The sequence below is a fragment of the Opisthocomus hoazin genome, chromosome 1 (assembly GCF_030867145.1).
Source record: "Opisthocomus hoazin isolate bOpiHoa1 chromosome 1, bOpiHoa1.hap1, whole genome shotgun sequence".
NCBI lineage: Eukaryota > Metazoa > Chordata > Aves > Opisthocomiformes > Opisthocomidae > Opisthocomus > Opisthocomus hoazin.
Window position 1 is genome coordinate 103,033,059 of NC_134414.1, and position 25,008 is coordinate 103,058,066.

Genomic DNA, 25,008 nt, shown 5'->3' on the forward strand with positions numbered 1-25,008 from the left:
TCCACAAAAACAGATGGTTTATTGGCCAAGACTAAATGATGTAATGCTTAGACACTGTATTGGTATTAACAATGCTGCTGCAGAGGTACACAAAATGACACATGGATTTTTTTTTTTCTTCTGCCTGTAATTAAGTCTAAGCACAGGAAATAAAAGACCAAAAGGGCATTTGACGCTTTCCAAGACACATAGCTTTGACAGACTATAAAACATTTTGCATACCCAATAATTTAAATATAGTTTTAATTTTTTGCCTTGCTGAATTAATTTTGTGCTTTTGAGTTCTCTTGAAGCTATGAAGAATTACGAACTATTAGAGCTTGAGAAGTACAAAGTTCATCAGATTCATAACAAAGTGTAGAGACAATCATTACAAAATACTGTCCTTTAAAAGGTATGCCACATTAACTTGGCTCAGAGCATGACTGGCAGCTGTACAGTTGGAATAACACTATGAAAAAACCTATGACGTGACATCAGACAGGTCAGATGAGTTTTTCTTTTCTCTTTTCCTATCGATACATCTCTCCTTACAGTACCATTGTGTCTGTGCAGTGGATATCGCAGATGTTACATTTCTTTCTCCCCCTCCCTTCTTTTTTCTGTCTTCATTGTTTATTGGAATTATCACTACCCAAGTATTTTGGGTAATGTACTCAATTTAACCCAATAATGACAATTAAACTACATTGACAGTGCTTGGGTTTTGTTTGTAAAGTTGTCCTGAATGGAATTCCAGACACCACTGAAGACAGTACACACTACATGCGTATATGTACAAAACATTTCACCAGTTTCATGGCACAGATGGATTATTCATGAATCCCAATAAGCAATCACATCACTAAAATTTTAGGTAAAAACCTGACTGCCATTTCTGCCCTCTCCATTTAGCACTGTGGGCAACAAAATATTTGGAAAAGCAACAGGTTCAGTGGATCCATAACCAATATCAGAAGATCCAGTCAACCATTTAAATACACTTCTATGATAAGTTATATGTATTAAAAACAATACCAAACAAAACCAAACCCCAATGCATCCTGATCCTGGATTTTTCTGTGCACACCACATCCACCTACTGATTGTATGCATCTATATCCTTCAAGGAATGTGGCATCTTCAGCCTAATGCATACACAACCATGCACATACAAATGCTTTTATGCATATTCCACAAGAGACTTCTTACTCACAGTACAAGATAAATAGTACAACATATTGAACAGTCTTTCTCAAACCCTTCTACCACTGTCTTGTCAAAAAAATGCATTATACTAATACACAATGAGATTTTTTAAAAACATGAACGAATAATAATTGCTCAAACAGCAAGAATTAATTTTATCAGATGTATTCTCCAGAGTTCTTTACTGATCAGTCAAACCAATACAAACTGAAACAAAACCAAATTAAATTCAGTCCTTCACTTTAAATGTGCAAAGACAAGAGCAAAACGACTTTCTGGCGGTACCACAAACCATGGACGGTCGCAAACTTAGTGCAAGAACTGGCACGGATTAGAACTGAGCAACTGAGATCAACCAGCAACCTGCAAGTACACAAGTATTTTGAAGAAATTCTAGATGAGCAACAAAAGCGCAGTTTCAATCCAGTTGCTTACAAGGCGTAACCTGGCAGAGGACAGTCAGCATCAAAGACTGGCAAAAAGTAGTACTGAAGTACGCAAATATATTATCACAAAATTTAATTTTACTGGGTGAAGTAGGTCAATGTCTACCAGTTACCATAAGACAAGGTAATGGAGCAGGCCTACCCTCTCTCTCACAGGATCACAGAAGTAACTGGCAGGAAGCTTCATGAACAGCTTTGCTTTGGCACCAGGTTGTGCTTTGAAGCTGAGCTCTAACGTAGAGATCTGCTGCAAAGTCTTTGCCTCATTTGCATAAGCAAAACTTCAAAAGAAAGATTTCAAATCTTCCAACTGTATCAAAAAAAGTTTTTATTTTCATTTGCTCTCCCCTTCCTCACAGTTCCCCCTCCGAATACATTAATGGTCTCTCATGGAAGTACACTGAATTCTTTTCCAAAGAAGCAAAGAAAAAACATAACATGCACAGTACTAATAAAATATCCAAATAAAACTTAATGGAGGGAAGTGCTGCAGAAAGAATTCTTCTGGTTCTACATCAAAACCAAAACCAAAACCAAGCTGTCTGGGCTGTAAAGTTTTACCCTGTACGGAGAGGCACCAAAGCTTTCAGAGAGAGATGTGTGTCCTAACCAAAGATGCACTACACCGATCTAGCTCTCTTCCGGACAATCAGACGTTCATTCACTGAATGAGATCTGAGTTCTGGTAAAATGGGGTGACACCAGCTGCTAAAGTAGAAAACTAGAAGTCTTGTCAGACCTTCAAGGAAAGACAGCAGTGGGGGTGGGAGGAAGATGTGGAAATATCAAAGATGTCTCCCATGTGAGAGCATGATTTCAGTTACAGTAAAGAAAAGAAGCCAGCTTCCAATGTGACAAGTGTAAGTCAGCTTTGGCACTTGTGTTACTGAAAATAATGTGGTGACTGTTCCCAGATCAGCAGGCAACCAGCTGTGAAGGTTTATTTGCAACAGTGACCACTTGAGCAGCTAGGCATTTCTTATCTCAGGGGAAGCTTGCTTACTATCTGTAAAGCTACCCAAGTCCAGTTCTTATTAAACAGAGACATGAGGTAATTGTTATTTCCAAGCATGCCAAGGTTAACACATGAAAAATGATGGGGTAAAATTTAAAAATACATGAACAACTAGTAGGTTTAAGATCTACACTGTCTTTTTCCATTTTAAGCCCTGCCCAATGAAAGACAGTTTAACAGCATGAAGTGCAAGTTTTCTTAAACTGGCTCAAAAAAATCACCAGAACAATCAAACCCTGAACGTTCCTCAATTAAATGAACAAGTCTCTTGGGAATGACCTGGGCAGAGACCATACGTTTTGTAGACCAAACCTGAGCAGAGATTGGATTTTGTTTCTTTTCTGTAAATAGACAAAACGAGTATTTCGAGATACAGCTGAAGTGGTGTCAAAATAGCAATGACCCAGATCACACTCAGAATTTTGTATATACAATTTGCATTAACTTAAAAAAATAAAGAAGTTCAAAATACCTGCAGAGAACATTCTAGATTAGGAAAATGTCCTATACAAAAGTAGGCCACAGCTGTTGGTTTAAAAGAAGTCCATAGCTGTTGGTGTCTTCTTAGCTGATACAGTAAATGGTTTCTTCATTTGAGGCTCTCCTGATGGGGTACCTGCGGGTGACTTCAGCACCCCATGATGGGGTTTCTGTTCAGGATTGAAAGCCACGCGGGAGGGTCCTTCTGGGCTCACTAATATACTTTTGTCAGTCTTCTTGAACTCTGGTGAAAAACAAGCAAACAAGTTAAAACAAATACAACTCCTGGAATAACTGGGCTCGTCAATCAGCTGTGGAATTGCCTAACCCTGGAAGTCTGCCCTAAGTCCATCAGTAAGGATCAGAAGCCTAAGAATTTGTGGAAAAAATGGAGAGACAGGGGGTGAAGCACATGTCTCAGCAGAGCCCCTTCGAGCATGGGGTCTGCTGCAATCCACAGAAAGGCTGTGAACCATCCCCCATGGCTTCACAGACCACTGGAGACTCTGGGCCTACTCCTCAGCAACAAGTACTCCTCCAGCTATCCTGAAGAACACCACGCTTTAGTTTAAAAGATGACCATGGGTAAGAAGTGGCTCTACTCTGATTGTTAAACAGCACTGCTCTAGAGACTCTTCATTATGCCTTCTGCCAGCAGGTAGGCATTTTCTTCTCTTTGTGCCACTGTGTTATAGTAACATAAAGACATCTATCTAAACCCACTATTCTCCATTTGAACTTGGCCTACAGCATACCTCAAGAGAGTTAAAAAAAAGCAGCTAAATGAACACATGGAATAAACTTGTACGCTACAGAGCAATACGTTTATTTATTAGGGAAAACACTGTCTGCATACACATGGGATCCAGAAGGGAACTGACATTATCTGCTCCTTACCATTAATAAACAACAGGCAGCCACGAAAATCCAGAAAATTTGCTATTATACAGCCTGAGCTCATCAGCACCTTTGTCCTGGGAGACAGAAGTGCACGCGTTTCCCTAAGAGGTGCCCTGCAGAACAGGCAGCTCAGGAAGGAGGGTTTGTCGCTCTGCTGCCCTGTTCTTTATCCGTAAGGCTCTGTTTGCACATCAGTAATGGGCACCCTGGAACCACGAAAGTCTAGCTACTGGGCCGAGTGCCCTCTGGATCTCATCCCCTCTGGTCAGGAACTTGAGGATGGTTTATAAACTATATACAAATATGGAGGCAAAAAGGGATCTGAATCATCCTGTTCTAGAGAGGTGAAGAGTATAGGTGTGTATGTGTGCGTACAGCTTCCCCCCTCCGCAGCTACAAGAGCAACTGTGGAGACACACAGATGTATTAGACTCACCAGCAGTCATGTTTTTATTCAACCCAAATGTCACTTTTTTGGAGCTGGACAACTGCAGCTTGTTCAGCTATAAAGCAAAATAAAAGACACGAAATAAAATAAGATCTCTGAGGCAATGCTACAAGTTCTTTTACCTGCATCTCACCAAAACTGATGTAAAGCCATCTACTTCCTTCATTCGATTTGGAACTCCCCCAATCCTCTAGCACTGGCCCCTGCTAAGACAGCACTGTTTTTCTAGCCAAAAGCAAACATTCCATTTGTAGAGAAATCACATCTCTCCTTAAGGTCATTACACAATTCAACAACAAACAAGATACTTGTGTATTTCATACACTGGCCCTACTGCACCCATGCCTCAAAGTGCAAAGAGGGCTTGAAAGGGTTTAGAAGAGACAGCAGACTTTTGAAGCCCTGTACTGTTGCCAGCCTCCACAAAGGGGAAGAAATGGAGGCTCAAAGTCCCTTAGCAAGCCTGAAAGTCAGCTTATGCTTTTGCTTTCCTGTGAAATGAGCAGGTTCAGAATGGCGTCTTTTCAACAAGAAGGTATTTTTGAAGATACCTACAACTCATTGTCTGAAACTCTAGAGCTATGTGTGACTCTTTCTACAAGGAAATGAAACAGCATTTCCAGTTTTATCTGCCCATGTTAGGAGACTAACACAGAGTGGAAAAGACAGCATGAGTGAGGTCACGCTCTGTGCTCGGGCAGGTAGCTTGGGAAGAGACCTGTGCCCAGACTCAGCTGCCATCTGGGAGATCACGTTACCTGCATGGATGCCCTGGTGGAAGAGATGGTGCTTCTGGCTTTCCTGAAGAATACTGCCTTTGGTAAAGTTGTTTTTTCAAATTTTACAAAATCACTTCCTGGTTTTGCTTTCTTTTTCTTGAATGGTGACAGAGCAGCACTGCTTTCCTGCAAAGGAGGGAAAGGAAAAAACGCTCTCAGTACAAACGTACAGTAGTTAACTATACCTGGTACAGCGATCAGTGCGCAGAGTTCACCACACTCAGCTTCTGTAAGTATTGCCACAGCTGAGAGAGAGCTAGCTGGTACTCACATAAGCTAACGATCATCGTTAACTCTCAGGAGTTAATTTTGCAGTTAGCATGACTGAAAACAGAAGTTTAAGTAGGCTCTGCGCTGAAATAGGAAGGTCATTGCAAAGCAAAGAAGGAAGAACTTGTAATACATTTGCCTGGCCCGTCAGCGTGCAGACAAAGATGTTTTTTTCATCTGCATGAGGCTGCCTTACAATCGATGCAGCTCTCGCGCATACAAGCGCTGCCTCTTTTTTTCCTTGCCCTTAAGCAAAATCTCTTCTGTGGTACCTCTAGGCAGATAAGATATGCAACTAATGAACAAACCCAGCTTCAGGCTAAGATGGAGACTTTGGAGAAACAAAAAAGTGGAGCATGAAGTCTGTCTATACTCTCAGAAATCCAGCCATTGTGTATTGCTACTCATTTGCGGCCTCAAATTCACACTGAGGATTGCCATGTAAAGCAATCCTTCTCTCCAGCAATTCTTAGGACCTGCACTGGCAGCGCCACTAATGAAGTGCACTGCTCCAGAGTGTTCCAACCTGTCTTCTGTGGGCCCCAGATATCTGCGGACTACTGCGAGGGGCAGTTCAGCCATGCTTCACATCAACCTACAGACATGAAATTCTGAAAGCAGTTCACAGCTGTGCTGTGGAAAATGTCCAGGGAATATAGCCTCTTTCGGTGTGAAAATCACTTCTGCGTTAAATAAAGTAAAAAGCATAAGTCTTTTAGCTTTCTGAATTCTGGAGAGAGCTGTGAAATAATGCTGAACTTGTCTGTTTCCACACACACCCCCCCCCCCCCCCATGATATTTGAAGCAAATTCTTTGGAGGTGTGTGTTGTTTTTGAAATCAAGAATCAAAACATAATGCTCATGATTTCTGGGCACAAGACCAGTATTACATAATTAAAACCAGGAAATAAAACATGTCATTTCTCAAGCAATGAAAACAAAATTCGCAAAGTCTAATTTCCTCCACATTTGTGCATTTTAGTTTTACTCTGCTCTTCTACTTCTTATACCAATGCTCTCATTCTCCTCCTGACTTGAAGTCCCAAATTTCTCTGCTTGTCTCCATCCCCCTGCTCCCACTCAACACACACAGCTACCTGGACTGGCCAAGAAATAGCAAATGCTGTAGTTTCTTTGGAATTGCACATGAGAAGCGTGGCCCGCTAGCCCGTGCACTGACTGGCAAGCCAGCCAACAGGCAAGTGCTGGGGTCGTGCTGCTGCCTTTCCCTCAAGGGCTACGCTAATTTGTGCCAACAACCGATTTCCATGAAGCTCGCAGGAACTTCAGCTTAAATCTATCGCAGGTCTTTGAACCTGTTGGTCAGTTGCAGCAAAATTTTACAAATGGAGATGAGGGTGGTATAACCATATTTTCTTAGAAACTAAGCTTTTACAGAGAAAGAAAGACGAGGTATGCAACACAGAATATTTAGGCAACAGGAGACAAAGCCAACAGTTCCTACTTTGGAAGCCCTGCAGTGCGAAAAATGCAGTTTGCATACTGGAGAGAGAGAAATGTTTTGGTCTTCCCTCTCAGTACTTCATAATCAAAAACCAGAAAATGTCAAAGCTATTTTACTACTATTTAAGCAATGTTTCAACATACATTTTTTCTCCCTTCAAGGACCGAGTGGTTATATCAAGTTCATATACGAGGCTGCACGACTTAACTAATCATACAGTTTTAAACTTAAGTCAAACAGAGGTGAGCAGATAGGCTAGTAACATCTGCTTTTTAGTCAGAGGAAGATGGAGTTGTTTTGTATTCCGAATCTCATTTATGCTTTATAAATTTTCTTTCCACCAAAGTGAAATTGTCAGCCAGACTTCCAAGACTCAACCCCTAAATGTATCAGGGTCAACACACACAGAGGAAACGAGCAGTTAGAAAGAATTTCAGTGGCAGAGAAGAGCTCCTGCACTCTTTATCTTAGCCACACTACAAAAACTATACAGTTTTACTATACAGTAAACCCTCTTCTACTTATTGCCAAGAAGAAATAGGGGGTGGGAGGCAGAGGGGGGTAAAAAATAGCTTGTTCCTAAACTGGAAGACACAAATTTCTGAAGACGACTACAATCAGACCTTCCTAGCGAAAAAACACAGTATTGTCTTTATAAGAAACTGGACCATTCATAAATGTGATCATACAGCCACTGACGACACCGAAGGTCACAGCGTCATATTCTCTGTTCGCTCCTTCCCCAAATACTTTCCCCATGCAGAACTAACAATTTGTTTAAGATGGAGAAGTGAGCTAGCAAAAGAAGCCACTACTGGAATTGCTGTGGGCAATTTAACAAGGAGCTTGCACTAATCTAAGTGTGTGCTGCTGCTGCTGAAAAAGGGATATTCCATCTTCCCATTCTCATCCTTTTGCCAAAATATCCCCTTTGTCAACACACTGTAAGCTCAGCCAGAGACCCAATGCAAAAGCATAATTAACCCAGGTACCAAAAATGAAAAGACAAAAAAGAAGAAAAAAAGACAACATCATACCCTAACAACCAAAGTTTCAGCTAGATGAGTTCTTTCAGCTGAGCAGCTGGCACAGGCTTTAGTGTTGTTGTACAAGAGGGCATAAGACTGTGGCAGTGGGTGCGGATTTCTGGGGAATCGAGTTCTTTTTGGTGACAATGAATGATGGCATCAGTATGCAGTCTGCCCATGAAGCCCCACACTCAAAAAGCTAAAGCCAAATTTGAAAACAAGCCTGGCAGTTCGCGAAGAAGGCAGAGAGTAGAACAAGATATACGTACCCCCTTCCTGCTTTTCTTGCATGCAGTCTCCAGAACTCCATTGGTTTCGACAGAGTTTAGCACCTCTTTCACTTTTCTCTTCTTTTTCAAGGTTGCTGCTTTCTGGCTGGAGACTTTGATCCCTTCCAAACCAACTAGCTTTGTCTTTGTCTTCAATTTGACCTTTCTGGAAGGCGCAGATTCAGAGCCTGCATCTCCTGACAGGGTCCCCGGCAAGCCCTCCTTCTTGGATTTCATGTCAGTTTGCTGCAGAAGGGTATCCCCATTCACCAAGACAGCCCTTGCTTTCTGTTTCTTTTTCACAATCTTAGGCATTAACGGTAGGACAGGTGGACTGACATCCTCTGCCTCACTGGCATTAGCTGGTCCATTCTGACACGCTGGTTTTGCAGGAACATTTTGCTCTTTTGGATTCATTCTCTTCAACTGACTCTCTTTACTCTGTTCTGCGTCTGTAAGACTGCTCTGTGCAGAGATACTGTGATTTTCTCTGGTGTCAGCTGCTACATTTGTGGTCTCATTTCTCTCATTTACTAGCAATTTCTTTTTCTTCCTTTCCTTGTTATTTTCTGGCACCTTTCCCTGGCTAAAAACATTGGGTCCAGATGTTTCAGCTATTCCCTCCTCACAATTTCCATCAGCTGTTCCAGGATCAGCACTTGGACTGTCCCTCTTCTTCCTTTTTTTCCTCCTCTTCTGGGGAACTGATGCCTCCTTCACATTTGACATCTCTTGTTCATCCTCTAAATCTACCCCAAAAAGAACGCCATATAACAGAGGTGTGAAACACAAAGGTACTTACAGTAACTGAATTCTATTCTTTTTTTCTTTTCTCTTAAAATAAGCATACCATTTTCCTGCTATCAGCCAGTACTACATTTTCACTATCACAGCTGGTCAGGACATTGCATTCCTCTGACACCTGGCCTAATTAATATTTTGCTGATCTGGCCTTGTCACAGCTAACAACTAAGCCATTCCCTGTGGTAACCCTACTTTGTACAGCAATATTGCTAGAAAAAGTTGTTATTATACACCTCTTAAGCCCTTTATAAGTGCAACTCAGAGATTCAGTAGTTTGGCAAGACATTTTTGGGTATGCGTGGGCTTGTGCCATGTCAATATAAGCCGCAACGCTAGAGATACTTGCACGTGCTTCTCAGTAAGTCTCTTCACTTTTCCAGAAACACAGCTAAATTCCTATATTCTAACAGTCATCCTATTTTAAGAAGACTGACCTGTTTCTGTTTTCCTGCAGGAAGTGGAACTGCTCAATGGAGCAAGGCAAACAAGTGCTTCCACTTCTACTTTTGATGCAAACTTTTGAAGTGATGCTTTCCTTAAAATTGTTAACAAAATTCCCACCACTTTCAAAGAGATCTTAATTTCACATTTAGCCTTCATCACAATATGATACAAATCAGCACATCCTGAACAATGGGTTTGCCTTCTTCAGAACAGCTTGTATCTGATACTTTGCCAAATTACACAAGTGACTGCAGGTTGTCTCTCTTCCAAAGGTTGATCTTGCCCTACCTTTTACTGTTTCCAACTCGTTTTTCTCCCAAGGCTTGACAGCTTTTTTCTTTCGCCTTCCCCTGCTGAATTCATCGTCATCTTCATCTGTAGAAACGTCTTCGGGAAAATCCTGGGGGAAGATTCCTGTTGAGGAAGAAGAATAAGTTATCTTAAAATGAATAGTTCTATTTCTATGAACAGTTATGCTCATATATATGTTCATATGCAGCATAACTCCTCTAGAAAGAAAATCAACTCCTTGTTCCCCACTCAACCCAAAAGAAAATGATACGACTGATTCCTATTTGTTTAAGTGAAAACATTCATCTTTCGTTTAAGGACAAAGTATAGGGTTGCTCAAATTGTGAAGGGGATTTGGCCACCTCACCAAAAATGTGTAATGTATCTTAACGATTTTTTTAAAAAAAACCCCAAACAGTATTCTTGAAATACACATTAAAAAAAAAAAAAAGATTTCAATACAGATTGTACAGAAACCTTATATATCCTCTAACAGAAAGAAACTACTGTCTCTGTATGCTGCACAGAGTCCTTACCTTCTGCTAAGTCCTGGAACCTAGAGGTGGGGAGGAAGGGAGAGAAGGGAAAACAAAACAGTATCACTGGTTTAGTACCAGTAAGAACACTAGCAGCACAGTGTCACTGTACTTATTATGGTTTCGTCAAAATAGGAACAACATATTTTACACAGGAAGTTACAAAGAGCTCATTCCAGAGATCTACTGCAGAAATCCAAAAACTCAAACCGAATCACTGAAAGTATTACGAAAAGAGCAATTCAACACTTCTCCCAGATCTATAATTTGCATCACACACATTCTAATGTCACATTCTGCAGTACAAATCCACCCCATGTAGACACACCTCAGCTGGCCGCAGTTGTCTAGTACCAATGAGGAACAGTAGCATGGTCTTCAGGCACCTTATGCCTGTTACCTAGGGCTGTGAGGCACGCCTGCTCTCCTTACATTGTCACCAGGTGTTTTGGTTTCGGCTGCCGCTGGCAACAAAAGCGCCACGCGGCCGCCCCTCTCCCCGCCGGCGTGCGGAGGAGAATGAAAAGAAAGAGGCAGAAACTGGTGGGTCGGGATAAGGGCAGTTTAACAGAACAGCAAACAGAGGGAAACAGGAACAACAACGATACAAATAAGGAGAAAACACGACAAAAACAGATGCGCTCTCTCGCACCAGCGCCGCATGCTCCCGAGCCGCAAGAGTGAGTTCCTGCCGCGCCGCCCCCCCCCCTTCACATGGTATGGAATACCGGGCTCTGTTTGGCCAGGTGGGGTCAGCCCCCACCCCCCGGCTGTGCCCCTTCCTGGAGTCCGGTGAAAATTAACCCTGTCCTGGCCAAACCCTGGACACCAGGACAAGTGAGGGTGCAGAAAAACCAAAGTAAGAGTTGTTTAGGACAAGGTGGCACATGTCAGGTGTATTTCAACAGGACTCACTTTTTCACCAGCTTGTACAGACGCTTTCTGTTAAGGGAAGGTGTATTTTTCTTGCTCGCCAATTCAAAGAGCTTGTCAGCAACAGCCTTATAATCAAACTGTTGGAGGAAAGTATGATACAGCTTTTCTTAGTCAGCTTATTCATGCAAGACAACCCAATGTGACTCATGTTATCAACACTTCAGGCAGCACACACATCCTTTAAACAGCCACTTCCTTTAAACCCGAAGTATTTTTCTGTTGAAATTTACACATGTACACTTCACACATGTATACTGACTTTTACAGGTGGTTGCTTCATTAGCAGCACAGTTGAACTCAGTATCACTTTCTAAAACATTCCTAACCTTCATTCTTACCCAAAAGAGAAGCCAACCAACTTCAAAACTCCTGCAAATATTTAGCTAAATATCAGATTTAAAGTGTGTCATGTCCTAATTCTTGCTTAAGAGCCACAGATGCATGAAGCATATCTCTCTATGTCTGTTTGATGGGTAAGTCTGTCAAAAACACTACACTGCACTGCAAGTGGGTCTAAAAAAACCCCAAACTGCAACATATTACCCTCTCTCCTACGTATCCCATCATCCATTACTTTTGCTCTTATTGTCAATGAAACTTATGCTGATTGCTTTACCACCCACAGTGACTTGGCTGTTACGATACATTTCTGAACTCTTGAAACAGGAAGGGAGGAGCAGAAAAAAGAAGGTATGGGAGAGAGGAAAGAAGAATTCAGAATTTAGACGTGGATTTATTTTCTTAGAAACTACTCACAGAGTACACATTACATAAATACCACCTTACATTAAAGCAGCAGGAGAATAAAATTTTGTAACATGTTTATCTGATTAACACCCTTTACTTCTGTATCTCTTGAAAGGATGGGAAAAAGAAAACAGAGGGGGAGTTATCAATAACAGAGCAAGCAAGCCACAAACCTGAAGAACAGTCCCGATACCATCATCAGCATTTTCATAAACATCCTCTGTTTTTTCAGAGCTCTGCTCTGATTTTCGTGACAAACATCTGTCTGCTATTGTAAAAAAAAAAGACTGAATATTAATGTTTAGTTTGTAAAAACTGAGATAGCACACACTACTCTAGAAGATTAGATGCATTTTTCTTCATGTGATCTTGTGAGCCGGGACTGATTTAACTACTTTATGTCACCATTATGCAATACATAACTATGGCATTATCGGATAGCCTTTCAAAAAATTGCCTCTGTACCAGAGTATATCTGGATTGAAAACCTTTCTGCTCAGCTTTTTAATTATTTTTTTTTTTAAATTTAAAACTCCCACAGAATGCCACAACCTCATCTTCTCCAAACAGGAGACATCCAAGAGCCAAAAAACAGACTGGGTTATCATCTAGCACTGCTGCAGAAAGCTGATACTGCCTGGTTTCATAGAGACCACCGATTTTTGTGACATGTTCTTTTGGAGTCACTTTGTTTAAGCACATCTGAAGGGAAGACAGGAAAACACAGTCATCCTTACAACACCTTGAACATGTGTTTGACTGGTTCAGAACAGAAATGTATTTTTAGGAAACAGAATTTTAAATCCTAGCAAGTGTTACCGAGGCCATTTAGAACTTCCTCCTCACCTTTGGTTCTAAGCACCTCTTCATTTTCCTGTTTGTCTTCTTCAGACCCATCCTCCTCATCACTGTTGCTGCCCAGTTCTTTCATTAGGTCCTCGATGGCGTAGGGGGACTGATCCACAATGATCTCAAAGATACCAGTGGCTACAGCGTGCAGCACACATTGACTGCGTTACAAGAGAGCAGGGATAAGGGTCAAAAGGTGGAAGCATACACATCCTCCCCTCATGTTAAAAAAATGGAAATTTGAGGGACACAGGGAAAATAGGTAAGAAAGAAGAAAGTGGAAGAGCATCTAGCTCTCCAGATGAGGAAAGTGAACCTGTTCTTCCTAAACAGAAGTCCTTTAATCCAAACAGTGTCCTGCCAATGTTCCTCTCTCAAATTTCAGCGTGTTTACATGCTGCTCTATATTACATTGCAACAACAAAGAATCTAACCAGCTCAGTTCTTCTATGCATGTTAAAAAAACCAACAAAACAGACAAAACCAACCAAAAGAGGTTGATATAGTTCTTATAAATCCACGAAGATTATCTACAGCTTTGATAAACACAAGCTATCTTCAAATTATTGTGCACACTGTTAGTAGAATATCCTTCTTTCTGTACATTCTGAAGTCGTACAATGACTTTTTTCAATACACTTATTACCATGTAGAGTGGTATGCAAAACTTCTTAATTCTTAAAAAAATATTTATCCTTTCATTAAACTTACTCCTTTGATTTGGCAGTAATTTTGCAGAAAGGTTCAATGAACTTGAGATTCTGGTCTGCTGTGAGCTGTATGATTAGAAAGAAAAAAATAATGAATACAGAAATATTGTAGGTGTATACTCAAATTCCTTGAATCTGTGGTGTAGGGGGATCTTCACGTTGAATGCTTTGCAGACTTTAATCTACTTAGTACAGAAATGTAACAAAGCTTCTCATTTTAGATATGGAAACTTGAGGCAAAGAAAACTGAAATAATTTTGTTCACTTTCACAAAGAAGGGCTGTAGGAGACATGAATAAGATCTGGGTTTCTCTTAACTGGACTGCTTGGACCAACATACTGTCAGCTACAGTAGTACTAAAGATAAAAATCCTTCCCTAAATTCAATTTATGAGCATCAGCTGTGATTTCAGATAGTCTAGGGGACTAATTCCCTACGCTTCCTGTGAGTGGCTTAGCCACAGTTTTGTGACTGTGGAGCTGCAGAAATTATTTGGGCTCCAAGTGCAGGCACTTCTCTTATGCAGACATCTTCTCTCTCGTTCTCCACAATCCAGAACCACAAAAGGTGCAGGCAGGATTGCTTCCAATACTGACTGCAAAGAATACAAATGGAAAATTGCTAACAGCTTTGTCCATTGCAAGGAGATGTATCAGATGCCAGAAACAACAGGAGGCACATGAGCAGAAGCCTGGAATGGAGTGTGGGGTAGCAGCAGCTCGCCCTAGCAAAGTAACGGGAGATACACTCTTTGGAAGGAGTTCAGCAGCGACAGCTGCAGTAACAGGCTTTCGGTTGCTGCAAAACTCTGCATCTGTAACGTCAACCAAAATTAAGGGCAACCGACAGCAACAGACAGCAGAGAAAGACAGATGCCATCAGCAAAACGAACAACTGGATGTAGAGGGTAAATTGCTCAATGCACAACCAACCAGGCTGGAAGCCAACAATAAGCAAATATTATACAACTTTGAAAGCTCACTTTCTTCCTCTATTTAGGTGTATTACTCTATCAGCCAAGAGCAGGCTTTATGTCAGTTTCTGCAAACGCAAAGACTGGCAAACATGTTCACGCAAGGGAAAAGATGTTAAGTCTTTCCCGTTGAAACAAACAAATAACAATGTTCTAACGTTTCTACCAGTATTTCCAACCTCAATTTGGAGCAGCATACCAGTACTCAGGAATCTGAGAAAGACGACTATATTCTTTCTCACTGTCTACATTAAGACATGAACAAAGGTAAAAGCACAAATTGTAATAAGTACCTTTCTTCATACTTATTCAATGTTGCTATGTTACATTTAAAACTGTTAAAACATACATATATTTCTTCTAAAATGCTGCATGCTGCAGTTAACATTAATCAAGAAGAAAATTGTAACATATTTTCTAACCTCCTTTGCACCAACTTTAGCCAATTCATCCAGATAGATATCAATGAAATGTAACTTTATCCCAAAGGGAGCATTGCTGTCTGGGTCCATAACTTCTTTCATTAGTAGCTGCAGAAAAAGTTCAATTAGACTGGAAAACAAAAGAGAGAAAAAAAGAACAAGATATTCATATTCAATTGCTCATGTTCTATTCACTTTAAAAATAAACTCTAGTCATTCTCGGTTTTATCAGTTCTTTACAACAGCTGTCCAACACTCATAAGAAACCAAACCAGTGACCAACTTTCACATCTTAAAACACACTTCTAAACAAATCCATCCCTAATCAGAACTCCTTACAGTCTACATGATTTTGTTGCATCAGACAATCCACTCAACGCAGTTTGCTATAGTGAAAAATTACTGGTTTAAAATTCACACCTTAATTTGGACTGAAGTTTATTATGCGGTGATTGATGGGTAGGAGGAGGGATTCTGCCACTGGAGCAGGGCATTCCGAAGACAAAGCTGCCGCACTCATGCTTGATGGGCAATACCTTGTACCCTTCCATTTTATGAGACCATTTTCATTTTGGTGCACTCCCAAGGATTAAATTTAAGACCGATTCTTCTCAAACTCATTTCAACTGTGCAGACTTTGCTTTCATTAAACCATGTTATGCACTGTCCCTCAGAGCAAACTAATTATACTGAAGAACAGTCGAGGGCTAAGTTAGGCATAAAAAAATCATTATGCCAATAGCTCAAGCCAGAAGTGACCGAGTGGTGTATAAGTAGGACCGTGGCTCTGTTCGGCTAGCGACTTCTGGAGTACCAACAAATACTGCTGGAGTGACATGGCTCAAAGAGACACGCTGTCATTGCTGCATCTAAGCAGCATTTTGGACTTTTTTGTCTTTTTTTTCTGAGGCCTATCCTTGCTGTCTTTCAGGGAAGTGAAGCTTTGTGTATTCCAAGCTTTCTCCCCCGGTGTTCTGAGGGACCTCCTGCAATTTTGCCCAGAACAAACATTTCCAGTTCCAAAGAGAATTTAAAGCATTCCAAAACCAGAAAGATTATTTCAGTTTTACTTTAATACTCATTTCTTCAAAAGCATTTTGAAAGAAAAGAGAAATGAAAGACACGCTAGGCAGCTTCTAGGCTCCACCCAGGGGGACAGGCAGCTCTCGAGCTCTCTCACTGTGCAAAGAAAGCAATCGGTGATCTTCTCTTCCCACGCTCCCCCCTCCGGTGGCCAAGGGCCCCCAGGCCATCCTTCCAGTGAAGCTGGGAAAATGGAGGCCAAAGCCATAAGCAACCTGGTTGGAGACGAGCCTGGTGACCATGTCTTTGCCACGGGAATGGGTGTGGGGAAGAAGGGCTTCAGCTTTACCAAGCCTCCTCCCAGGCTTTCTGTTCCCGTGAAGGAGCATTTCCGTCTGTTCAACCTGTGGGCATTTTCACAACGCAAAACTACGGTAGAAGAGAGGGGATGGGGTAGCTTTGCATTCCTTTCTATTTACACTACAACATGCCTATATGCATTCCACATTTCAGAAGGCACAAGAGAGAAAGGATAAAGTTAGCACCAGGTTATCAAGCACTTCTAATTAAAAGACTTAAAGATCTTCATCGGTTTAAACACAGCAGAAGCTTAGAAGTGGCACAAGAGCTCTGGACAGAGCAAGATGACTGCAATTAGTTGCCAACAGATAGAATACGGAAAAAATACAAACAAAACCAGATGCATACAACAAACAGGAAGCCAGTTTACAATTAAGGAGTTCTGTCTTATCAAAAGACAAGTCACCATGATTAAACACTGTGAAATAGAAATGAAAAAAAAAGTCACAGCCCATCAGAAAAATAACACGACCAAAACAAATTCCTTCTCTGTATTTTCTGGGATGCAGGTTCCCTGTCTAATCACTCCACGGGTGATATTCCGTTGACAGGTCTCCTGGCTAAATCAGTCAGATCTAGCAAACTCCATGAAAAATTTGGCGCCCTCAGATTTCAAGAGTGCTTGAAGTACCACACAACGAGCTCCTACGTTCAGGTTTTGCATAAGCATACATGAATTACTTTCTCAAATCTCTTTCTGTGAAACATGCACGAAATGGCTTAGGTGATCGTCAGAATTATCGATTGCAGTGTGTATTTAACTTAATGAAGCGTAATACCTAGCTTTGTTTCTAAATTACATATCATAAGTGATCTGGAGAACAACTAAGCCTTACTGTTAAGACTTCACGACAGTGCCATCTATGGAGAAAAAGGATCTATTAAATGAAAATATATTTGATAAAGGTAAATTGGGCAACTTCTTTATGATGCAACTACATTCAGAAATCCACTTACCTTTCATCCCATTCATTTCTTTTCAGCACTTCAAAGGATTGCCTCAAAATCCTACGCATTAGCTGCAAAGTACAAAATTTCTTATACATGTTGTTCATGAAAACAGATAAAGGAGCTACTGTGACCGTAATATGAATAGACTTCTTAGTAAACCTCTTCATAGCACAACAACGTGGCAAGCTTCCTCATATGAATGGTTTGTCATACTTGTGTATCATGTCAAATGACAGAAGGATGCTGTGAAGCTCAAAAGACAATAAACTATTTTCATACCCTAAGCCCAGAAAAATCCATGACCACTTCTACTTCACAGCTTTCTCTTGCTCCATCTCCCTGATTTCTTTATTAAGTGCTGCCAAATCTAAAAAAAAACCCCAAAACTGGAGACAACAATACAGGATAGATGATAACAATAATAATTTAATTTATTTGAAACTTGCCCTAAGAGACAGCCATATGTAACAAAGCTACATTTAAACTGGCTCAAAATACTTCACTTACTGAAATACCTGTTTCTTGCTAACACTGAGAAGTGAATGTGCCTGCAATTAACCTCTTGCAAAGAAGAAGATGAATGCAATTTGTTCTTTGCAAAGGAAGGTCTTTTAAGGTTCTTCTCTCTCTGATTTTACTATTTGTTTTAATATAGTGTTTGCTGCAGAAAGGATTCTGATAGCTGAATGTACTACAGTGGATACTTCAGTGGTGGAAAGTTGGCATTCTAGTGACAACTACCTCATAAAGAGTACAAAAAAAGTCTTTAAACAGTCTGATCTAAATAACTGATGTTGATGCACTGTCCTCTGAGACAGTATTTATAATCTGTATAGAAAGCAATGAGAAGCATCACTATGTTATAAATGAAGGCAAACAAGAAAGCACTTGCAGCATGGCATAAACCGTAATGTCTTTTAGACTTGCAGTGGTGAGCGAAAGCCTTTAAAACAAGTATCTCTTGCAATGTGTCAAAATTCAAGGTCATGTTAGACAGGGCTCTGAGCAACCTGATCTAGTGGTAGATGGATCTGCTCACCACAGGGGGGTTGGACTAGATGAGCTTTAAAGGTCCCTTCCAACCCAAACTTTTCTCTGATAAGAAGGTAGTCATTTGTCTTCTCTCACAATATACATAAATGCATGTGCAGACTAAGCTGCTGTCCAGCACACTACCGCCACGTCTTTTCTTGCAGAAAAGATCTACAATAGAGTTAGTATTACCATATAGTACTTATCGAGACGCAGGTTGTCTATCCCATTCCATTCACGGTTCACAGTTTGCCAAAATGTCTGAACGAACAGGTGTCCTGTAAGAGAGTAAGAAAAAATATCTGCATGTCTGGCACAATGGTGTATTTTGTTAACCTAAAAGAATCTCAAGAAATCACTTCCGTGTGAGAAAGGGCTGCATTTCCTTAGGGATTTGCCTAGTGACTGGGACAGAGCAATGGGAAGACATGCTTGAGATGTGTACATGGACAAGTCAATTAAACTTTAGAACAACACAAGAAATGACACACAGCTACTTGAAAAAAGTGTAATTACAGGGACAGCTTTGTATATACTTTGTGTTTTATACACACAAGTTAGAGCTAAAAATCAATTCTGCATTCATTTCTACCTACGCAAGTTTCGGCATTGACTGAGCACTCTATTTCAGGCGCATTTTGAATACTAGGTGCTCAGCAGCTCATCAGACAAGGTTGGTTTAGAGTAGGAAATACACAGAACAAGTAAGTCTACGCAGAACGGCAAAGTATGGGGACACTTTTGCTTTGCTACCCACCCTTCAAAGCCTCACCTATGTCACACTGGAGATACTACTCTTCCCCTGCAACAATCAGAAACAAACGGCATCGCATGCTTCCCTTAATGCAATCACACCAACCGCTTGGACAAAAAGCAAAGGAAAAAAAGCAAAGCAGGACTCCTATCTGGCTTTCTCTATTCTGGCACCGTGATAGCGGCCTCAAAATCAACAAAGAGCAAAGTGTTACATAATGAAATGGTACTTACGAGCCTCTGTATTCTGAAACACGTGGATAAGCTGTGAGATATTGTCTGCAAGTTCCTCCTAAAAGTAAATAAATATAGTTAGTATAGCACATTTCAGAGCTTGATCTCCTCACTAAACACGCAACCAGAAAACAGCAATAAGTACAAATATCATGAAACATCCCTCAAAATTAAAAATATACCCTTAACAGCGGCTTTAGTACTGCAGTTATCCTTCCACTGGCATTAGGTCAGTTGTAAGTGAAGACTCAAGGGTATCAAGCTCTGTTCATTTCACCAGATCTCTGCACAAACGATCTTTTTGACAGCAGACAAAATTAGGAGGAGAAAAATCGCATTTATTTGAATTAATAAATGATGCAAAACTTTAGGGGTACTGTTTTCATATAGCTTAATTGTAGGTGGAGCTCTCTGTGCAATCTATGAGATAAACCTTGTTCATGCAAACAGAGAAGTGATTTGAAAACTGATCAAGTGAGGTTACTAAGATTTGGTAATCCAGACCTGGTATCTTTTGAAATTATGGAGACGAACTGGTAGTAGCTGACAACAGTCAGTAGTAGAGGAAGTGCCACTGAACTAACAAAAGAAAAGGAAGCATGACACTTTGAAACGAGGCTAACTAAAGGTTGCAGGTACGTTGTAGTCACAGTTAAGGGCAACCTGATGTTACTCCTTTAGTTCCACCAAATCAATGCACTTCGTAACATTCGTTTATATTTCGGTTCTGGTTTTGGAAGGTAAACAGCCACACCTGCAATTCAGAGGGTGACTCCAAACACGATACCATTTAGGCTTCTGTTCATGTGGCGAGGACCACTGAATTACAGTCACCACTCCTGCATGTCACATGCGAGCAGGAGGGGAAGGAAACAAACAATAAAGTGAGCAAAACTCACTCGGGTCATTTTTGCTATTCTAAATTAGTACGTCCCTATAGTACATTTTAGAAGAGACCCACTCAAGCAAATACAAAACCAGTTACTATACCTGTAGCAGAGGTTTATCCTGCATCCACATACAATAGAACAGGCCTTTCCATATTTTTAGCATTTCTTCCTGGCTGAAGCCACCTGTGGGACAGCAGAAGTCCAAATGAAAATGAAAAATCCCGCATTTCCACCAAAATGTCTTCACGCAGTTCCCTCTGTTCCCTGCTTTCCTCTTTGTTTGTGTTATATTCTCTTGAGCAAACCGTCGTTCCTTCCGTAAGCACACTAATTGGAAGGCAACTGGTGTAGTTCAGTGATTCCATGACAATAAGCTTCTGTCTCGTACCAAAGTAACAAAGATTTCAAAGAAATCACAGATGAGATGAATACTAACATAATTCTAATAAATGCCTCTGGCATATTTTTAGCACCAAGTCTGAGAGAGATATTTTTAATGAGGGCATTGTATCTAATTCTGCAACGGAGGTGATGTGCAAATCCTCCAGCATAACTGACAAGGCTTTTTGGTTGTATTGTATTGTTTTGTTTTAAATACAGCCTCACTTTACCAACAGTTTTGTTCCTTACTAGGGGCTTGTTTTGACAGGATAAGCTTCTATCAGTCACCAAATTTGTTTCGACATTAAAATGCATAATCAAAGAGCCTGAGCAGTCATAATGAAAATACCTCCCTTACAGTTAGTCTTGAGGTACACTATCAACTTAATTTTAACAGCAAAGAATATTTTCACTACTAACAGCATAAAAATTCACATTCTAGTCAAAATCACACATTACAGAAGGGAAGTACTACACTGAAAATAAAATTTTACTATCAGTAATAGTTGTTCAAGAATGTTTTATAAACTGGACTATTCATGACATCAAATACATTTCTGGGAAGGATTCAAATGGCATACTGTTACAAGGTAGCTACAATAACCTACTACGGCTATTTTCAAACTATGGGCTACTAAGTACTCTCAAGTAATTTCAGGAAAACCACATTAAAAAGGAAATCATCATCAGTAAGCTCAAATTTGCTCCAAAAAGATCACTGTCACTTCTGAAAAATTTTCACAGGTCTGCCAATCAAAAAGCCTGAGACCCAGTGCTAGGTTTAAATTAAGTACCTCCTCCTTGGACCCAGTTATTTGAGAGCAATTATCACTATTGCATCATTCTCCACTCAGACAAAAAAACTGTAAACACGTTAGTGAAATCCCCTACAGTCATGCTTGGTTAAAAAGAAAGGAAGTAGAGCTGAGCGAAGGAAATATGCAAAATGCTACACAGGAAGCAGTATTTCTAGTAATATCAAGCATTAATGATAAATTTAACTTAGATTTGGTAGTCAGATTAAATGTGAAACAATTTGATTCACTGATTTAATATTCATTGAAATATTAAAATTAATAACATTCCTTAACAGAATTACCTACTACGCACACAGCAGTAAGAAGCAGGCTTCACCTCACACGCAGCATTAACTCTACAGAGGCATCAGACATTAGGCTCACGTCCAGGGGACGGCAGCTGCTACCTATAAAGACGACTCAGGGGTTCTTCCCTGTCTAGGGAACACAGACTTCCACGGGGTTCCTGTTCTCACATCAAGGGCTTTTTAAAGTGTCCTAGGCAGTCCTTCGTCCATCTATCACATGGACACTGACCAAAAGGTTTTAGAGCACGTTTCTTATCCAAGTCACTCAAAAAGTAGTTTCAAGATTGTGTTTTGCGTTTTTCAACTTTATGTGCCCTGCCGCCACCATCCACAGCCGACAAATAATAATCATTCAAGTAAGGTTATTCTAAAACCTGAATCTGTTGCATTAGCAACCACAGTGCACAAAACCGAAGGCCTTAGTTACCTTAAAGCTACCTTGAGAAAGACATTGGATTTAGGGCTTGGAGTGTAACTCTGTCTCAACGTACAGCGTGGGAGCTTGGATTAGCATTGTTAGAACCCCTCACTGCAGACTTGCTACTTTAACGCAAGCCTTGTTAGCAATTCTGCTTGGGAGTTATGCTGTTTTGACATTGCTGTCATTAAAATTGTTGCAATTTTTCCTATTCTAGATAATAGCTAAGGACCAGACCACACGGGCACATTTCAGTGGAAATTACATGTGTCTTTTATAGATCTGGGCCCAAGTAAGCGCAGCTCTGTCAGACAGGAAACCACCCAGCAACCTTTCCTCTTTTACTAGAAGTTACTTTATTCACTATTCTTTCACCAATTCATTTACCAATGTCTCTATAAAGATATCCTCCTGTTATCAGCCCAGTATAGCATGCTCTTCTTCTCTTTCAAGGCAGCCAACAAGAAAAAAAAAAAGGACCACTTCCACGGAATAGTGTGTTCATCCAAGCTCATCTGCACACACGACTTCAGCAGTTCTGTGCCTTCCGTAGAGTTTAACTTCTTCTCAAAAATTAAAAGCTCTAGCTCGTCAAAGCTGTTTCCCCAGCATGACCCATAATTCAGCCTTAGCACAGACCACACCGAGCAGCCCTGCCTAACTATGAAACATCTGACTGAGGTGAATGCTGGGTGAACTCCACCACCTCTTTCAAAAGTTAGCTTGTTCTCAGCTGTTCAAGTTGGAGTATCTAATGTGTGAGCCTCATCTCAGAATGCTGGATGGATATGACTGCTAATTAATAAATAACTTTTTAAAAAATCTCCCTCTTTAACACTACACTTGCTCTCCAAGTCCAAAGAAGTTCACATTTGTTTTAGTACTACTGGCTTGAACAGTAAGTAAGAGCATGGAAAACTAAGAGCTCTGGAAATCAGTCACCCTTATTTCCTACTCATCTGCGTTTCACGGTGGGCTGACTTTAACATGCAAAATGTTCACATCCCAACTGACAATATCCCTGTGGTGGCTTCCCAGTCTCTTAAGGCATTAGCTTAACCTGCAACCTCTTCCCTCAGTTAGGGCACTCCTGTCCGTCTGGCAGGCTGCTTCCAGAAACTTTAAAGAATCTGCATTTGCAACGAGATGCACAGAGCACTGCTGAACACAGAGAAGCCACGTCCAGCTTGGGAAGCCTCCAGAGCTAAAACCAGCTGGAAGCTCAGAAAGATGTACATTCGCTCGCTCTTACTAGTCCCCAGGCAACACCTAAACCTATGGTAACTATCAGAAATGGGATAACGAGCTATTTGGCTCTGTGGCCTGAGCTGGTAAGGCTGTTCTTACGCGCTCTTCCCTCTGTCAAATGTGGCTGATGTGTCCAACACCATTCGGAAAGGAAAGAGGGTAAAGGGGAGGCACAACATCATTCCCCAGTGTCTTTTCAAGGAATTAACTCAGGTTCAACCAGCGTTCCAGTTCCAGTTTAGCTCTGGGGGTGCCAGGTCTAGGCCGTCCAAAGGAGCATGCACGCATGAACCTTGGGGGGGAGGTTTGCTAGGCCAGACACAGCGCCCTGCAAATCCTGGCAACCGGCGTCCCTCCCGCGTTGCTGCCCAGCTTGCAACACAGCACACTGGCAAACGCAGTACGGAGACGCCACGGAACCTCCTGGGTGCCTCCGCGCCGCGCTCCCTCCGGCTCCGACGGGAAGGTTTAACGAACCAGACCCACACATCCGCACCGCGCCCGGACTGACGCTGCGACCCTCCTGCAACCTGTGCCTCTTGGAGCGGCTGCACAGGAGGCACCTGCTTCCGGCTGGCACGGCCGGGAACGAGCCATCCCCAGGGCTGCCCCCGCTCCGGACTCCCGGTCCTCCCCAGCAGGATGCAGCTCCAAGCAGGACGACGAACCTTGGTGGAAAAAACCGCTTCCGACACGGCGAACGCGGGGGTAACAGGCAACCCAGAGAGTCTGAACGGGCAACAGCGAACCGGCTGCGGCCCTGCCAGGGCTGAAGCGCTGCTGAGCTCTCCCCAGCGCCCTCCGGTGCTCCCGAGCATCGGCCACGGAACCGCCCCCCTCCCCCCCACCTGAAGAACCCCAGAGGACCCACGGGCGGCGGCCCCGGGCACAGGGGGCGTGGCCGGCAACAGGGGGCGTGGCCCGGCTCTCCGCCGCACGTGCTCCCCCCTCCCCCCACCGCCGAGTCCGCCGCTGCGCCGCTCCCACAGCCCCCGGGCCCATCCCGGTCCCCCCGCCAGCCGCACCGCCCCCCCTCCCCCCGGGCCGGGCCAGGCCGGGCCGCGCCTTACCGGCCGGGCGCTGGGTCCGGACGCTGATGTAGCCCCGCAGCTTCTTCACGGCGCGGTCCCGGATGCGCTTCTCGTTGGCGGCCAGCCGCTGCGCGAACTGGATCTCGGGCGGCTGCACGGCGGCGGGAGCCATGGCCTGGTCCCGTCCCTCGCCCCGGCTCCGGCCTGGGCGCGTCCTTTCCTGTCCCGGCCGCGCCGCGCACAGCCGGGTGCCGACTGATGGCGTCGCCGACGCCCCCGTCGCCCGCCTTCGCCGTCATCACAGGGCGGGGCCGGGGCCGTCTCGAAGCCGTCTCTCGCCGTTTGAAAACGGATCGGTGTAACCGGGACAGACGCGAGCAAGGGAAGCGTCTGCCCGGGGCTCCCCGGCCCCGCCCGCGGCCGGGTTCACGTCTCGACGGGTCCCCAGGGAGCTGCCCGGGGCCTCCCCGCTACCCGCGCCCGCTCCGGCCCGGGGGCGGGGCCCACCCCGGCTCCAGGCCCCGCCCATCGGGGGGCGGGGCCAGCGGGACTGCGTGACGCCAGGGGCGGGCCTTTCCCG

At 42.6% G+C, this 25,008-nt stretch overlaps 1 protein-coding gene across 1 annotated transcript; it reads right to left on the minus strand.

Annotated features, from left to right (window-relative positions):
- Nucleotides 1-24,943, minus strand: RRP1B (ribosomal RNA processing 1B). Its single transcript, XM_075431231.1, has 16 exons — nucleotides 24,468-24,943; nucleotides 20,346-20,428; nucleotides 19,356-19,413; nucleotides 18,561-18,646; nucleotides 17,343-17,404; nucleotides 15,003-15,132; nucleotides 13,608-13,672; nucleotides 12,894-13,057; nucleotides 12,221-12,315; nucleotides 11,280-11,377; nucleotides 10,365-10,384; nucleotides 9,826-9,951; nucleotides 8,290-9,038; nucleotides 5,236-5,382; nucleotides 4,466-4,532; nucleotides 1-3,373 (listed from the first exon to the last, which is right to left on the minus strand). The coding sequence occupies exons 1-16, from the start codon at nucleotides 24,598-24,600 to the stop codon at nucleotides 3,183-3,185; spliced, it is 2,274 nt and encodes a 757-aa protein (XP_075287346.1). The 5' UTR covers nucleotides 24,601-24,943; the 3' UTR covers nucleotides 1-3,182.
- Between the last annotated feature and the right edge of the window lie 65 nt (nucleotides 24,944-25,008).